The sequence below is a fragment of the Ochotona curzoniae genome, unplaced genomic scaffold (genome assembly GCF_017591425.1).
Source record: "Ochotona curzoniae isolate NIBS_2020 unplaced genomic scaffold, NIBS_Ocur_1.0 patch371, whole genome shotgun sequence".
NCBI classification, from domain to species: Eukaryota; Metazoa; Chordata; class Mammalia; order Lagomorpha; family Ochotonidae; genus Ochotona; species Ochotona curzoniae.
Genome location: NW_024466941.1, coordinates 601999 through 620712, shown reverse-complemented (window position 1 = coordinate 620712; position 18714 = coordinate 601999). Strand labels below are relative to the sequence as shown.

At 39.1% G+C, this 18714-nt stretch overlaps 1 protein-coding gene across 1 annotated transcript in view; it reads right to left on the bottom strand.

Annotated features, from left to right (window-relative positions):
- Nucleotides 1-18714, bottom strand: part of LOC121167455 (dynein heavy chain 14, axonemal-like) — a 404109-nt gene that overhangs the window by 150175 nt on the left and 235220 nt on the right. The window contains exons 9-12 of the mRNA XM_040996873.1: nt 16749-16890; nt 12425-12556; nt 9254-9504; nt 1923-2046 (exon numbers count right to left, since the gene is read on the bottom strand). Coding sequence (XP_040852807.1) covers nt 1923-2046; nt 9254-9504; nt 12425-12556; nt 16749-16890 — 649 coding nt within the window. The remainder of the gene's footprint in view (nt 1-1922; nt 2047-9253; nt 9505-12424; nt 12557-16748; nt 16891-18714) is intronic.

The following is an 18714-nucleotide window of genomic DNA, read 5'->3' as shown; positions in this document are numbered from 1 at the left end:
ATATCCAATTAAATCTAGACTATTTCAATCAGATTTCGAATAAAGCTTGATTTTGCAGCTTATGTGGATGAACAAATGAGTGAGATGAGGCAAGATGTTCTTGTTAGAAGGAAAAGGGGGGGACTGAGAAAATCCAGTTGCCACACAAAAGACTAATTCCAAAGTTACAGAATTAGTCCAATGTGGAACTGGCCCAGGGATAGGCAAAGAGCAGCATCATAGCATATGTAAGAGAAAACATATGATTAGGATGGAGAGTGGAGCAGACGTCCAAGACGTTCAGGAAAGGATAGTGCAGGAAACAAACTACCCAGGGGGAAATGGTCATACGGCAATTAAGCAATGTGGCCCCTACTTTACGTGGCCCACACAAATGATTTTCCATGAAATCTGAAGACAAGGATGCAGGAAAATCTTTAAAGTCTTTGGAAATTATATAGAAAAAAATCTTTATGACTTCAGGATGGGGAAAATTCAAACATTAAATAAAGGACAAATTTTATTACATTGAACGCATTAATTTTTGTTACTCAACATGAAAGAGGGAATAAAGAGAACAAGCCACTCATGAGTACACAACTGAATAATTCCTATATCTCACCATTGCATTGAGCACTGCAGCTCCACTCACAACAGTGATGACATGGAATCAACCCATCAAAGGATGATTAAAGAAAACATGGTCTGTATGCACTATGGAATAGTACTCAGCCATAAGAGAATGAAATCCTGTCTTCTTCAACAATTATGCTTAGTGAACCAAGCCAGGCTCAGAGAGACAAATACATATTTTGTATGATAAACGGCAGTTGATATGGAACACAAAAAAGTGAAGTGATCATTTTGGGAGAGAAATGTCATTTTTCGCCCATGTTTATACTCCAATGGAAATGTGATCTTGTGGTCTTTTTACTTGTTGAATATTACAATTGGTGGCAAAGAATGTCTTTGAGTATAAAGTGCATTAAAATGATGACCATAGGGCCAGTATGATAGCCTAGTGGCTAAAGTCCTTGCTATGAACATTCCAGTATCCCATACGGGTAGCAGTCTTGTCCCAGTGGCCTGGCTTCCCATCCACCTCTCTGTTTGTGGCTGGGAAAGCAGTGGGGGATGGCCCAGGGCCTTGGGACCCTGCACCCATGTGGGAGACCTGGAAGAAGCCCCTGGCTCTTGGCTTCGGATCGGCTCAGCTTGGCTGTTGCAACCACTTGGGGATTGAATCAACGGACAGAAGATCCTTCCTCTCTGTCTCTCCTCCTCTCTGTATATATCTGACTTTCCAATAAATAAATAAATAAAATCTTTTAAAAATGATGTCTGTACAATATTGTTGAAGAGAAAGAAGGGAAGGAAACATGGTAGGGGAGAGAAGCAGGGGAGTGAGAACTGTGCCTGTGGAATGCATAAAACCTGTTCTTTATATAGGAATAAAAATAAATTTTATAAAAGGAATTCCTTAAAAACACAACAGAAAAATGAGTAAAAGATATGGAAAATGAAATATGAATGCCCAGTAATGGTTGAGGAAATCCTCAACCAAGCTAGTGATAAGGCAGAAAACATAAAAACCACAGCAGCCATCTTTGTGACATAGTAGATTAAGCCACTGCCTGCAATGCCAGCGTTCCATATAGGTGCCAATAAAGTCTCTGCTGCTGCTCTACTTTCAATTCAGCTCCCTGTCAATGCGCTTTGGAAAGCAATGGAAGATGGCCCAAGTGCTCTGATCCCTGAATGCATGTGGGAGACATGGAAGAAGCACTTGGCTTCTGGCTTCAGTCTGGTTCAACCCCGGCTGAGAGGCCATTTGGGGGAGTGAAACAGAGGATGGAAAATCTCCCTCCCTCCCTCCTTCCTTCTTTCCTTCTCTGTCTCTCAAATAAATAAATCCTTTAAAAAAGTCTGTCAGTACATTTTACCTTGTTAATGTCAGTATCTATTTCTTCTTCTGACTGCTGAACCAAAAAAGCTTGTGAAGTTGAATCAATTTCAACACAATCATTTATTATATTTCCATTGCAGATAAAGCTCTCCTTCACTGTCCTAGATTAATAAATGGGAAGGAAAAATAATCATTTAAAAATCATGTAAGATTCCTAATATAAAAATATATTTATTTATTCTGCAAAGAACAATTCAACTAAAAAGAGGAGGGATTAGACTATTAATTTCTTTAGAAAAAGGCATAAACAATAAACGCAGGAAAAGATGTTCATTTTGTTTCTTTTTAATGATATGGTTTGATAGGCACAGGGATTTCCCCTCCCATCCCCACTACCCTCCCACTGTTTTCCCCCATATTATTATAATAGTATAATCCTTCAGTAACAGTCACAAGTCCATCATTCTACTATTTAAGTACATCCTGATATTGTAGGTATAGACAACGATAGAAAGTCCCGCATCCTATTTTCAACTGTTTAACTATTTCATTGGGAGTCCTCCTTTTATTTGGGAGTAGAGATGTGTACTGCGATGTTTCTTCACTTCTTACAGTAGTTACCACTATACATTTCCTCTAGGTGAATATATATACATACATGTTTACCTATATATCTACTGATCTTGTATTTTGCATTAAGTTTGCCTTACATCACAGAACGTATGACATTTGTCCTTTTGTGATTGCTTGTTTCTTTGAGCATAACGGTCTCCAGTTGTGACCATTTTGTTGCAAATGGTAGAATTTTATTTCCTTTTAATGGCTGGGTAGTATTCCGCAGAGTGGATGTACCGCAGTTTCCTTATCTACTCCTCTTTTGATGGGCATCAGGGTTGTTTCCATGTCTTTGCTATTGTAGACTATGCTGCCGTGAATATTATAATTGCAGGTCACTTTCTCATATGCAGATTTCAGTTCCTTTGGATATATTCCCAGGAGTGAGACAGCTGGGTCAAATGGGTCAATTTTCAGTTCTCTTAGCTCTCTCCATATTGACTTCCATAGTGACTGTACTATCAACATTGGAGTTGGGTACTTTTCTCTCCACATCTACACCAGCAGGTGGTATTAGCAGAGTTCTGAATGTAGGCCCATCTAACTGGAGTTAGGTGGAACCTCAATGTGGTCTTCATTTGTATTTTCCTGATACCCAGAGAGCCTGAGCATTTTTTCATATGTCTATCAGTCATTTCAATTTGTTCTTTTGAAAGAAACGTCTGTTTTTTTTTTTTTTTTTTGCCTGTTTCTTTACAGAGCTGTTTGTTTTGCTATTGTTGAGTTTCTGAAGCTCTTTGTAAATCCTACGTATTAGTCCTCTATCATTTGGGTAGTGTGCAAAGATTTTTTCTCATTCTGTTGGTTTCAACTTTGCTTTGTTGATCATCTCCTTTGCTGTGCAGAAACTTCTTAGTTTGATGAAGTCCCATTCGCTTATTTTGGTTTTGCTTTTAGTGACTTTTCTAAGTAGTCTTTCCCAATTCCTATATCTTGCAGAGTTCTTCTTATGTTTTCCATCAACATTTTGATGGTTTCTGGGTACAGATTTAGGTCCTTGATCCATTTAAAGCCATTTTTTTGGTAAAAGGTCAGAGATGGGAGTCTTGCTCCTAAATTCTGCAGGCTGCTACCCAATTGTGCCAACAGCATTTGTTGAAGAGACCTAAATGTGGATGTTTTAATTAAAACCTGCAGGTTGAGTTACAAACGAAAGCAAATCATAATGGCATTATTGAGATAGCAATCTAAAGGAAAGTGAAAAAGTTTAGGGGTCTGATGGGATGGCTTCGGTGGCTAAATCCTTGCTTTGCATGTGCCAGGATCCCATACAGGCATCAGTTTGTGTTCCAGCTACTCCACTTCTCATCCAGTTCCCTGCTTTGTTCTGGGACAGCAGCAGAGTATGGCTCAAAGCCTTGGAATCCTGCATCTATGCGGGAGACCCAGAAAATACTCCTGGCTCTGGGTCAGCTCAGCTCTGGCTGTTGAGACCATTTGGAGGGGTGAACCAGCAGGCAGAGGATTTTTTTCTGTGTCTCTCCTCTCTGTAAATCTGCATTTTCAAGAAAAATAAATAAGTCTTTAAAACAAGGTTTGAGAATTTAGGTATTAGAAGTTTCTGGCAGCAAGAGCATGGTGACACACATCAGGCAGCTTTTATTCATTGTAACAAAATCTCTGAGTAAGTCTAACTTTATGAGGACAGAGACTTATTTTGGTTCATAGTTCTGGAGGTTCATGATTCCAGGTTCAGCAGATCCCATTGGTTTACTCTCTGATGATACTGTCCTTGTTGGAAAAGTTTCAAGGTGGTACAGAGCACCACATGGCATGGAACAGGCAGCACAGGTGTCTAAGTCTCCATGGACTCCATCACACAGCCACTGGGAGTCGGTTTAGGGCTCCACTGTAATGACCTACTCCAATCCACTCACTTCCCCTTGGTTCTGCCTCTGAACACCATCACCGGATGGCTTCTACCTTCTTAGGACCACTGACATATGACTTGGGGTACTACACTCCTGAAATCAGGGCAGCCTTAGTTGCTTTTTGAATCTTTCTAAATCTCCACATTAAAAAAACAAAACAAGCAAACAAACGCACGCAGAGGGAACAGAATTGCTCAACAGAGAGGCTTCACTGTTCCTTTCTTCAACCTCCACTTTTGAGATGGGTAGGATCCAATTTTGCAGTGACAGCAGGACCACAAGCACAGCGGAATGTGCCCCAGTGAGCCCGGCAGGTTCATCTGCAGACGTCAGAGCCAGGGCTTCTGCCGGCACAGAATTTCTGGAGTATATATATAGACCACAGGGAGCTGAGAGTCAGTGGAAAACTCTACAGGTGCGGAATGGTCTAGGATACACAAACCAACAAATCCTGGCTGAGAGAAAACATACTCAAACAGAGGAAAACAGGGAAAAGATCTAAACTGTGCTGGGTGGGACCACTGGGGAATGCAGAGAGAGGTTCAGTTAGAGGCAGGGAGGAGGAAGGGGAGCCGGGACAGATCCCCGAAGGAACTCAAATGCTGAAGGAGCACAGGGGTGTTGACAGAAGCAGAGGAGTCCCTGCTTCAAAGAGGAAAAGAACGGTTCCACACAAAGGCACATTGTTGACTATTCACAGTAGTATCAGAGGAGGGCACCCTTGAGCTGTGGATTCATTTTCATAGGCCTTTCCATTGCCCAGTATAATCTACCTCATTTTATTCTGAATTAAAAAAAACATGATTGGATTCCATATAATGATACATGTGGGGAGGGGGCTACAGACCAACTGAAAAAAAGTTCAAAAAGATTCTCACACTTCATTATCTGGAACTCTATATGCAGGGAAAATATCCTTTGTACATGACTATGATAAAAAGAGGTTTTTAGACAATTACAAATGGAGGAAACAGTTTCTCAGAAGCCTGCATAAAGAAAAATATTTCAAGGGTTTTTTCTCTCTCTTTTTTTAAGGGAAATGATTATACAATGCGAACAAGGGGAAAAACACAAGAAATGATCATTATGTGGAGAAAAATGAATGGCTATTGACAATTTAAAGCAGTACTTCTAATGTCTTCTGCGTTAAAACACACAAACAACCAAAAGTGTATTTGAAATATACATGAATCAACACTGTGAAACAGGAGAATAAAATGAGCTGAAATGCCCTGAAGTTTAGCAGTGCCACGGAAGGGATAAAAGTGATGATAATAATTTATACCCTATAAGAATACCTGCTTTGGATTAATAACTTTTTTAGTCTTTCAATATTTTCCCTTCTGCTCTCTTGCTGAATGTCCTTGAAAGAACACTGCCTTTTTAGTAGTTTTCGTTATCTATAAGGGACCAGATAGGAAATATCTTACATTTGGTGGGCCAGATGGTGCTCCCTGTTGATAGCTGCTTAACTCAGTCTGTGTAGGGCAAAACTAGCCAGACAATACAGAAATAAAAGGTTCACTATCTGTACACTGCATAGCATAAAATCAAAGCTCTACTAAATGGAATACTGATAAACTGTAAATTCTCTTCAAACAAATCTACAGATTCAATGCAATGATCAAAATCTCAGTAAACTTTTTAAAGAAATTTTAAAGTTGGCTCAATGATTGTGTGTGTGTGTGTGTGTGTGTGTACAAGCAAATTAGAGTAGCAAACACAATCCTGAAAAAAAACGTTGAAGAACTCACATTACTTGATTTCAAGATTATGGTTATGAAGACTGTGAGGCACTGATGAAAGATGCCTGGATCTGGGAGAGAAAAAGGAGGGCTGACATAGATGCACAAATGTGGGAGAGAACAAGTCACCCAATCCATTCTTTTACTAGGAAGCCACTACTGAGAAAACCCATTCAGGAGGGCAAATGCCCTCCAATGCGATCTTCTCTTCAAGGTCCTACTTCTCAGCATTACTGGGGACTAAGTTTCCAGCCCATGAATTTTGGAGGAACTAGCAGATAAACTCTATCTCACATCTATCTCACATCTCAGGAAAAAATAACAAACACTTCACAAACTTTTTCAGAAGCCACAAATTTTTCCAGAATACTCTCCAATGCATTCTAGAGAGCCAGCATTACCTCAAACTAAAAACTGGACAGTCATTTTCAAAACTACAGGTCAGTGTTCCTTATGGTGCAAAAAATTCTCAACAAAATACCCACAAACTGGATCCACCAGCACATGGAAAGGATGATACATTGCAATCAAGTGACACTCATTTTAAATTAGTTCAGTTTTGGAAAAATGCATGTCATATATCAAAGCAATAAGGTAAAAACCAGAGGGCCCTCTCAACAGATACCAAAAACAAACAAACAAAAATAAATAAACCAAGCATTTGACAGGATCCTTTACCATCTGATAACATTCCACTACAGAAGGAAATTTTCTCAATATGAAGCATCAGTAAAAAAACAAAACAAAGGGCCTGGCGTGGTGGCGCAGTGATTAAGGTCCTCGCCTTGCACGCCCGGGATCCCATATGGCCGCCGGTTCTATCCCCAGCAGCCCCACTTTCCTTCCAGCTCCCTGCCTGTGGCCTGGGAAAGCAGTTGAGGACAGCCCAAAGCTTTGGGGCCCTGCACCCCGTTGCGCTCACTTGGGGAGTGAATCATCGGACGGAAGATCTTCCTCTCTGTCTCTCCTTTCTGTATATCTGCCTTTCCAATAAAAAAATAATAAAAATAAATCTTAAAAAAAAAAAAAACAAAAAACACTGTAATATTTAGGTATGAGTCCCTACATGGTTAAACAAATGCTCAGCGAGGGTGTCAAGACAATTCAATAGAGAAAGAGACAGTGCTTTTCAACAAGTAGTACTGGAAAAGAGAATGTTCATGTAAAGCAATGACTTTGGATTCCTGTCTCATACCAAATGTAAGAATTAATTCAACATGCATCAAAGACTTAAATGCAAATGTAACAAAGTTACAAAATCATGAAATAAAATATGCACAAATCTTCATGACTTTAGACTAGGCAATCATTTCTTAGAAACACCTAAGGTTCAAAGAAAAATAAATAGGATTTCCTGACAATTTTAACCTTTGTGTTTCAGAGAATAGTAATAAGGACATGGAAAAAAATGACCCACAGATTCTAACATGTACAAAGAACGGTTGCAACTCAACAATAAAAAGACACAACTCAAAAAATAGACATCTCTACCCAAAAAGATACACAAATGGTCAATACATTAAAAATGCTCATCATCATTAGTCACCACGGATATTCAAATCAATAGTTAAGAGGTCAGCGGCACATACACAGTGAGTTAAGCCAGTGCCTGGGACAGCTGCCGAGCGCCTGGGTTTGAGTTCTGTCTCCACTTCCTGTAGATTCCTGTGTAATGCACAGCATCTGAAACCCCCCAGATGACAGCCCAGGTACTCGAGTCCTTGCCTCCCAAGTTGGAAATCCAGGTGTTCCAGGCCCCTGGCTTTAGTCCAACCCAACCTGGTTGTTGCAGGCATTTGAGGGGAGGATGGAAGCACGAATGCTCATGTTTTTTTTTTTTCACTTTCCTCCTTCCCTCATCTCATTTTTAAAATAAATAAGTAAATGTTTTATGAACAGTTTACAAAGAGGTCAGTGGAAACAGATTCAGTAATATCAATGATCTGAAATTAATAACATGTTTATGTTCAAACATTTTCACATAAGCATTATTGCTCACTCCAATTTAAGGCAGAAAAAGAAAAGCTGAAGTCTAAAGAATTTGTCTAACTTCTGTCAGGATAACAGTTAAGCTAAGCCATACAACTAGTCATAGACAATATAGTATACAGGTGTTAGGGTCCAGGTGTTAGGCTCCAGACCTGCACATTCCTTCCATAACACAAAGAAGTATGAAGATGTGTTAAGAAACAAGCTATAAATCACCCAAATTTTCGATAACGTGATGAATTTAAGAGCTCTACTGTTAAAACCTTTCCTAAATCTCCAAATACATAAAAGTACACAACCCGTTTGACAGAAAAGAAGGTACCATCAATAGTTATGCTTTTGTAACTTAAATGTTCTTACTCAAACCAGTAATGAGGCCTTTAATAAATAATACTGAGTATTGTGGATTCAGTCAAAAGTAGAGAAACAGAATAGAATAATGTGAGCTTTAAAATGTTACAAATCGATGCTTCGTTTTCCATGTACTGAATCTTTTATTTTACTAAGACGTTATTGCTAACTTTCGATATTTGGGATGTAATGAAGTATTCTACTATTACATTTAACAGACTATGTTTCACAAATTATAGTAAGTAGATCCGGTTGGGGAAAATAAGAAGAATGCTTCATTTTAAATCACATTTTAACAGAAAAATAAAAATATTTCTTAAATCCTTTCGTGGCTGGCGAAAGAGTAAATAAATATTTCTAGGAAATAATCAAAATTCTGGTTGAACCTGTGGCTCCTCCCAGACTCATTCTCACTTCTCTAAAGAATTAGCTCTGAGGTTGGAGGATAACAGTACAATGTCACATGGGAGTCCCAGATGTAGCAAAGAAATATACAGTAAAACACAGAAAAATATCTGTTGCTTATTTGAAATTCTGATTTCACGGAGTACCCTTCATTTCGCAGGACAGCCACTCATATGCTCAACTTCAAGGAAAATATTGGGAAATATTCTTAAGTTTTATGGACACTATTGAATATCAGTAAATAATAAGTTCAGCTGATTGCAAAAATGAGTACACAAACTGTTACCAGCAGAATTTTCTAATTCTAGCTTAAATGATTGAATATCTCTTCCATAAGTGGCATTAAAATTGTGATTAGAAAGAACCTTCTAAGTCAAAGAAGTGGGATTTACCTGATGAGATTATTATTCTTTTCTTCCTTTGAGAATGGCATGCTAGCAGACCCATCAAAGAGTTCCCAGAGAAGTGTGACTGCAGTGTTCATAAGCTGTCGGAGGAGTTCCTGAAATATGTAGTCAACCAGCACTAGGAATCGGAAAACCGTTTCTAACAGACGTCGAAACTTAGGCAGCTTGAAATGTTCTGTATCACTTGCAGAGAGGTTGGGCTCAAAATAATCTCTAATATTCTTCTTTTCTGCAACCTACAAGTTAATAAAGCAGTTGAGAGGCAGGTGATGGTTTTATGTTAATACAGCATAATTTCCCATCTGTAGTAGTTTTTATTAGCCTGACAAACATATTGGATCTAAACTTTGTCAATCTTCATTAAAACTTTACTTCATACTCACACTGTATTTAAACACCAGCAAAAACAAAGTAACTGATGTAGTCAAAAGCCTGATATTTGCTGCTTCACTTAAAAGAAGTTATGCTGTCTACTTTGAGGGATCATCTTCAAACACACTGACTAGTACCAGGGGGCGCAAGCTAAGTCTAATTGCAAGCTTTCCTAAAACCACTCCAGGGCTGCTTCCTTTAGGGCAGGCAAAAACAATTTGACTTCTTAAATACATCTACTCTACATAACATAGAATTAAGGAAAAACTTTAAAGTTTACAAAATCCAATGTTAGGATATTATTTTTAAATCACATAATCATATATTTTAGCATCATTTACTCATTATTAAAAACGACATTTGGCCAAAACTAAAGAATACTGTAAGTACTACCAGAACCAACCCAACATTTCTAAACTGTGTTGCTTAAAACAATCGAAAGGTACATAAGGATTTTTTGTTAGTCCTCTGATGTTCTAAAAATATTTTCAACTTTCAATTTTTTTCTACACATTAGAAAAAAAATGTCGATGCTTCAATAGTTATAACTGTCAGCTGGTATTCTAATTTTTCTTTCTTTCTTTCTTTTTTTTTTTTTTTTTTTTACAAAAGTAACTGCTAGTGGTAATGAAAAATTTAAGTTGGAGTTTGTGGAGCATAGGCTCGGTGGAAAGGTCTTAGAGGTGAGATGAGGGAAGTTGAGTTATATATGCATAACTTAAAATTTTCCAAGATCTCTCACAAACCTCATGTTCACTAGCACCAAGGAGGCCATCCCCACTCCTTATGCCTTCACTATGGGGCAAAAGGCAGTTTTGTGCTGACTTGGCTGGAGAAGGAAGCAATGGGTAAGTTTTAAGAATATTTGCATTTGGTAACCGCCTACTTGAGGCCAGTCCCTCTGTGCAGAAACATGTAAGTATTCTTAAGAATGTACTTCCTTCTCTGACTTTCAAACAGATTTGCTTATAAGCTAACCTTATGCTAACATGATTTAGTTTTTAGCTCAATGCCACAATACCTTAGTAATACCAAATGTTTCAGGGATCATTTGTTTGCATATATTCTCAGCTTTGTTTTGTCATTTTTTTTTTTTTAAAAAAGATTTACTTCTTACTGGAAAGCTAGATTTACAGAGAAAAAGGAGAGACAGAAAGGAAGATCTTCCATCCACTGATTTCATTCCCCAAGTAGCCGCAACGCCCAGAGCTAAGCCAATCTGAAGGCAAGAGCCAGGAGTTTCTTTCAGTTCTCCCGTGCTGGTGCAGGGTCCCAAGGCTTTGGGCTGTCCTCAGACTGCTTTCCCAGGCCACAAGCATGGAGCTAGATGTGAAGCAGGGCTGCCAGGACAGGAACTGGCACCCATATGAGATCCTTGTGGATGCAAGTCAAACTTTAGCCACTAGGCTACTGTATCTAGCCCCTTGTCACCTTTCTTAATTCTACATTCTCCCATGAAGTGAATAAAGTTGGTAGATGTCATTATCCATATTAACAAGAGCTCTAAAATGTTCTTATACATAATTGATTTTAATAAAAATTTCTTATTTATGATCATACAGCAACAGTGCTAAACAGGTAGAGTGAACATTTCAGTGGCCCGGGTAGTATGTTATAACTCATTTATTTATGCCATCCTTGGCAAACTGTCCCAGAATCTGTAACTGGCTGGGCTTTGGGAAGTTGGAGGATTATGGGAGGCTTTTAGATTCTGCTTCAAAGAGCTACACTCCATCTTGTCAACGCTCTAAGTGTCAAATGTCATTGTTGTCCAGAGAATAATTTCAGTTCAAAGAAACACTCAGTGTTCACATGTTAAGTCCATTCAGTCCTCCAGAAAGCTCAAATAGCCACCTGGATAGCAGGTGCATGATTAGCTGATATTTTATCAGTCCCTTAAACTGTATTTGCTGAATTATGCATTCATGCATTGTTACCTCTTCGTGGGGAGACTGTGTGAAGCAGTACATAGCAAGGGGGTGGGGATGTTCTGAGGACATGGTGCATCGTATTATTGAGCCTTCACTCTTAGGAAACTCTCAGAAGTTTGACTTCATCCAGGTGTGCTCCTGAGCTATGGGCTTTTGTCTTAGGAACACCTGAATTTACTCAGACATCTCATTTTCCTTTACATGCAAATTCAGATTTTAAAGACCTTGAAGTTGTACATATAAAATATATACATACGAGGGCCCGGCGCGGTGGCACAGTGGTTAAGGTCCTCGCCTAGCACGCCCGGGATCCCATATGGCCGCCGGTTCTATCCCGGCAGCCCTGCTTCCCTTCCAGCTCCCCGCCTGTGGCCCGGGAAAGCAGTCAAGGACGGCCCAAAGCTTTGGGACCCTGCACCCGCGTGGGAGACCTGGAAGAGGCTCCTGGCTTTGGATAGGCATAGCATCGGCCGTTGCGCTCATTTGGGGAGTGAATCATCAGACGGAAGATCTTCTTCTCTGTCTCTCCTCTCTGTATATCTGCCTTTCCAATAAAAAAATAATAAAAATAAATCTTTAAAAAAATATATATACATACGAGCACTTACACACTCATTTATATGCACACTCATTATATGGTTTGGGGTGTGTGTGTTTAATTTCATACTACATACCTTGGAAAGTTCTTACGATAGCAAACACATAAACTTATGGTACCAGTTGGTTGGTTAATTAACCAGCTTTTCCTGTGTATTCCCACTTCAGATACTTTTCCCAATAACCCAATTTGGCAGAATCAGTTCAATCAATACATAGCGTTTGATAAGCAGAGAGAATAGAATTAAGGAATTACCTTTAAGACTGTATTTTTTAACTCCAAAATTGCTTTATCTCTGATGTCCTCAAATTTTTTCATTGCTTGGCTAGCTTGTTGCAACTGTTCTTCACAAAATTCATCTAGAGAATATGTTCGAGACTGATCCAACTAATAACAATAAGTACTGAGTGTTAGAAAGTAAAAAATTACTTGTAAAAAGATAATCAGTCATTTTTGATGTCTATGTATATTCTTAAGAATACATATTTCTTTATATGCTATGGGTCTTATAAGTTCTTCAAATTTAAGTAATAATTAAATCTAAGTTATGATAATAAAAAAATCCACTACCACTTTAAATTTTAGCTAAGATTAAGCAGAAAAAAATCAAGAACTGCAGCCTTTTAAAATTTATGTATGAACCTGGAAAACCCAGGAACTATTTTCACTTTTGAAGTTCCATTTGCTTGTCAAACTTAAAAACATAAGCATAAAATGCAGAGTAAAAAGGCTAAAGTTAAAATCTAGAAAGGCAAACATTTTTTCTCCAGAATTTATTTAGAATCCAGCAGACAGAACTCAGCTCGCCTTGGCCCTAAATCATTCTATGGTGATGCAGAAATAGAGTGTTCATCCATTCATGCCCCTCCATGAGTGTGCATGAACTGCCTTCCTTTCAAGCTTTCCATCTTTCTTACCTTGTGTAGATTCTATTGCCAAAACACACTTGCATCAGTAAATTATGTAGCCTATATCCCTAGTTATACTACAACAACCACTAAGTGTATGTTTCTCAAAACAAAGATTTAGCAGTTGTGCTTTAGGATTTGAGATTTCTCCCAGTCCCTGGCAATTGCCAGGTTCCAACTTTTCGAAAATAGCCTATCTCCAATCTCTGCTTCTTTTGGAGTCTCTAGGCTAACATCCTATTCGAAGTTACATTCGCCAGGCCTTCATTGTTCTAATACTATATACTAATTGATCTCTTTAGTTCCAGTATCTCTCCATTTCTAAAATGCCCCATCTACATCACAGTAGTTTGTGTAACAGAGCACATTTCAGGAACTCTGAGTAGCTGCTCTGTTATGGGTAGGCAGAGAGCTAGAGAACACCAAAGTGCTAAGGACTGCCAACATCTGAGTTGCATCCATCATCAATACCCCATCACCCTTCTGTGGTAATTCAGCATTGCTGAGGACAACACACCCAGCCCTCATCGTGCAGCTAAGTCTCACTTTCCACCACACACCAGATGCCATGACACCTTCCTGTAAACCACCACTTGTGCTACAGCCCCAAACCAACCCTGCATCCTTACAAAGGTTCTGCCCCCAGCACTACCCCCTTCCAATACCCTTATTCTTTAGAAAGGATGGTCCCTGTCTACGGCCATACCACCCTGAACGCTCCCAATCTCGTCTGATCTCAGAAGCTAAGCAGGGTCAGGCCTGGTTAGTACTTGGATGGGAGACAGGATGATCCCAACCTGGGCCTTCCCTGTCACATGGTGACCTGCCCACATGTCTGAACTGGGCACTATCCACTTGCCTTTCAATAAATCCTTGTCTGTTCACCTCCACCATGTCTCTTGGTTTTTTTAATGTCACACACAGAAAAGTAAGACACCAGACCCAGTACAGCTGGGTTTCCCACAAGCCCAGCCGAGGATGGTCATCCCCACGACATAATCCAAGAGTCCCTGCTCCCACAATAGTTCTTTAAGTTTTCAAAATCTCCCCTGGATAATAGCCACTAGGACTTATTTAAAAAGCACACACAACCAGCACCACTCATCATCATCTCTCCGCAGTAGGTGGTGTGACCAAATGCCTATCTCTATAAAGCCTTCCCAGCCCTGCTTAAGGAAACGAGCTTCATTCTTGACTATGAAGCATAACCAAAATTTCAACTCCACTCGACTTTGTGGACTTCAGTTCTGATCGCTTTACAACTATGCTGTGCCTTTTCAATGGGAAGGCTTGGATCCAATGATCCATGGAGGTGCCTTACCTTCAACTGTGGAATTTTTGCCCCTTTCATATGGGAGCTTTCATTCCAGTGGAATGTATCAGCACCCCCATGCACACAGTGCACTGCCTTAACTTCTGAGTAAGCACAGCCTTACTGCTTCCACCCTTGCTCCCCTCTCTTGACTACCTCATAGTCTTCATTGGTGTCTCTACTTTTTCCAATGTTTAGCTGCTTACCTTCTCATTCCTGACACCAGCCCAGTGCTCCTGGCTGTGAGTCCCTGCTCTTGATTGGATCCTGGCTTCTCCGAGTCTAGGAAACTCCCACTCTTGCATACTGTTCTCCTAACACCCCCTAGCTGGAGGTGTTCGGTCAGTTACACCCTGTGTGGCGTTCCATAGTCTACCATTCCCTTAATTCATTTATCGGCCTGGTATTCAAGACTCACACCTATTTTTGAATCAAACATGTAGTGAAATGCCTTATATTTATACTAATGCTTGTTTTTTAAACTGTGTTATCCCCTCATCTCTGGCTACTCAAGTTGAATACTGTCTAGTTTATAAAATGAATAATACTCTAAATAAAGCCAACCTGTCTTTCCATCCATTCTTCTGCAACATAGCTGCTTTATAGTATTTTTGTTGTTTTGCCAGGAAACACTCTTTGTCTTACATGTTGTGAACTAACTCAAAAAAGTTAGCAAAGAGATCATCTCTAGAATTAACTATCACTTTTATATATAAAATATTATCTCTTTAAGTAAGCTACAAGCAGATCAAAAGTAACCATTTCTTTTTTCATTTCCTTTGCATGGAACTTTGCAATATAGTAAAATAACAAAATATTTCAATATTTTCTTGAAAAGTCTGTTCTTCACACTCTGGGGAAAAAACACACATCACCTGAAAACTCCAGGACAGAGTCCCAGTGTTCCTTCTCTGTCACCATCAGCATCTCGGTCTCTCTCCTTGTCTTCCTACTCTTCATCAAGTTAATTCTATCAATCATCCATAAAGTTATCTAATATAGCTGTTCAACCCATTCCATCACAAAAACACTCATCTGCACTTAACCCAGCAGTTGAGACATTGGTGAAGACACCTGCGCAGGACATTGGAGTGCCTTGATTGAACCTTGGGCTCTGGCTCCTGCTTTCAGCTTCCTGCTTAACACACACCCTGAAAACAGCAGGGACAGATCAAATCATCCAGTTCCTGTTACCCAATGTGAGATCTTGATTGGGGTCTCTGCTTCTATTTTTATTACATGTATATGCTGTATGTCTGATTTGTAACTTGTTTAAACCTCTGCATCATTCTTCTAAGGATAGATGATTATTCGTGTTATTTTTTAGCACCTCCCTCACACATTATGGTAAGTGAAGCAAAACTAGTTGGAATCCTATTCAACAATGAACTTAACACTTAAGAAAAATTACAATTCTATAAATGTAAACTCTTAGAAAGAGCAATCACATATAGATCAAATCAAATTATCCCATTAAGAAGCATATTGTTTCCAGATATTAAAATAGGAATCGTTAGTTCATTCAAAACTGATTGGCCACTTAAGGTGATTTCTCAACACGGTTTATTTAGGGGAGAATAGCTGGAGACTATTAATTATGTACTAAAAATAAATCATTATTTATAAATAACATTCTACAACTAGAGACACACTCGAAAACAGGGGTTTTATAGCCAAAGGTAAGTAAAAGAACTGAATTCTTCACAAGGAATGTTAACTTGTAAAAACGACTACCAGAAAATCATAGTTTTGTACATTAGTCATCCATGGAGATAGTTTATTTATACATCTAGAAATCCCTAACCCTTTAATTCAGAATTTCATTTGTTCTTCCTAGTTTCTGCATATTAATACTAACCTATAGTATTATATTTTGAGCCTTCTTTAAACATTTTTTCCCCTGCCTCCCAAATGAAAAAAAGGGTGGGGAGAGTAGAGGGAGACAGAACACATTTCCACCTGCTGCTGGCTGGAGCTTGGCCAGGACCAAAGCGGGGAAGCAGGAATACACAGCCAGGTCTCTGAGGTAGGTGGTTGGAATCGAACTACTCATGTCATCATTACCACTGCCTTCCAGGGTGTGCATCAGCTGGAAGCTGGGGTCTGGAGTTAGAGCTGGGAATTGAACCCGATATAACATGAGGTCTTTTGAGCTGCCAGGCCAAACACTTGCCCAGCATGTTAAACATCTATAATCTGAAAATCCCAAACCAAAATTTCTCTAAAATCTATTCTGAATTTACAGATAAGGGATGATAAACTGGCAAAGTCTAAGTGACTACTCTGAAACATCAGCAAATTCCCAAACTCCACAAGCATTTTGGATGTGAGATACTTACCCCAATATACTTTTACCCACCTTTACAAGACATATGGCAGATGGATTATCTTCATCTTTATTATTTTTAAGATTAATTGCATCTTCACAAATTCCTCTTATACGAAGTAAGCAGGCTTGAAATAATTCATCAGCCCAAAAGAGACGGCGTCTCAGAAATAACCTGAATGTTCACAAATTTCCAAACTTATTTCCCACTCTAATTACTTTAGAGTTTACAACTATCATTTAGCTCATATGCCTATAGTTAAATATATTACATCTACATTTTTGGGGATAACAACTACTAAGCTTTAGGAGTTTCACCTAGCTATGAACATTGTAGTCAAGATCTGGGGGACTAGATGTGTTAAAGAACAAAGTAGGAAGGGGAAATGAGATCTTCTGTTAAGCTATTTCATTCTATTAACTTCGAGTTATCCAAGCAGCTTTACATAAAAGTAACTACATATCTTTTTGGAACAGTATAAGAAGAGCAAGCCTTCTGCCTATCATGATGCTTGTAATGTGGCTGGATTTGGAGGTTCAGAAAGGCCTTAATACTTTTCAAAAATCATCAGCATCTCTTCCCTGTCTTTCCATCAAACAGATAAAAATTTATTGTATAACTTTCCTGACATATTTAACACAGACATGAGGATATTGGGAAGGGTGCACCTAAAACATGGGCATGGGAAACTTGGAAAGTTAGAACTGTAATACCACATTTGATAGTGCATCAATTAATGACTGTATTCAGTTGTACCTTTTATGAGGAATTCAACAACAAATTTTCATTTTATTGGAAAAGAAAATTACACGTATTTTCAAAAATCTTGCCCACATACAAAAATTGCTTGGTATTGGAGAACATATCACAGAAGGCTACTAAAATGTGGGTTCTGGTTTACAGGAAAAATTCAGTAGGCATGCATTTACTGTCATTCCTGATAAACACAACACTCTGAACATTGTATGTAGATCAAACACAAGAAGATATTGAAAGGTGGAAAAGAGAAGCAAAACCAGCTAGGAGTGATGTAGCAAATTCCCTGGGCTTTCTTTAGGTCCCATATATCCCAGACTCAGAGCTGAAAAAAACTGGCAATCCGTTAACACCAAACAATGACCAAAAAAGAAAAAAAATCTATAATCTACTTAAAGGACAAGGGGCAGCCTAGCAAGACAGAAACTTTTGGCAACAGCCATTCTACTCCAGCCAGATACCACAGGGTGGAAGTGATTAAGTCAGAGTTCAGCTTTAGCTAAATTGTAATGATGCATCCCTAATGCCTCCATGGGGAGTTTTCAAGAAAGGTCAAGCAAGACATTAGGACCCTCATTTCCACTGGCTGGTAATATACAAAGAAACGAGAAGTCAAGGAAATAAACAGAAGACCAAAAGAACCAACTGTCCATTGCCCCGATCAGCTGGTGGTTGCCATTGCTGGGTTGGTTCTGCTTTCACTCCCGACTTTCACTGGAACCAATGGGTTTTGCAGTCCAGCCTGGTTCTGCCCAGCACATACTTGGGATGGACTGTGCCGGGCCCTGTACTTGCTAGCACATACAAGAATCTGGTTTGAGCACACCTCAGACAAAGTTTCTTTGGAGATCTCCCCAACCAAAATGCTAGACTCAGAACCCTAACCAAGAAGAGAGAGAAGACAGAACAGGTCAACCAACCATCTCAGCTATGATGGACTATGTCAATCAGTGGATTCTTCAAGGACCTCATAGTGCTTGGAGTGGCAAGATTGGCAGCAATTCATAACTGTTGAAATATCAAAACCACTTGAGCAAGAACCTCAGAGCATACCCTACATCCAGGACCTGGGGAGGGTGGGAAATTGGATGGGCTTTCTCCCTTAATACCCCCCTTTAAACATGAAGGAAACAATATGGAAAAAATACTAGTCTTACCCACTTTCCTGTAGCCCTTGAACCTTTTTACCCTAAAAAAAAAAAATTTAAAAAAAAGGAACCAACAGGAAATTTTAGAAATGGA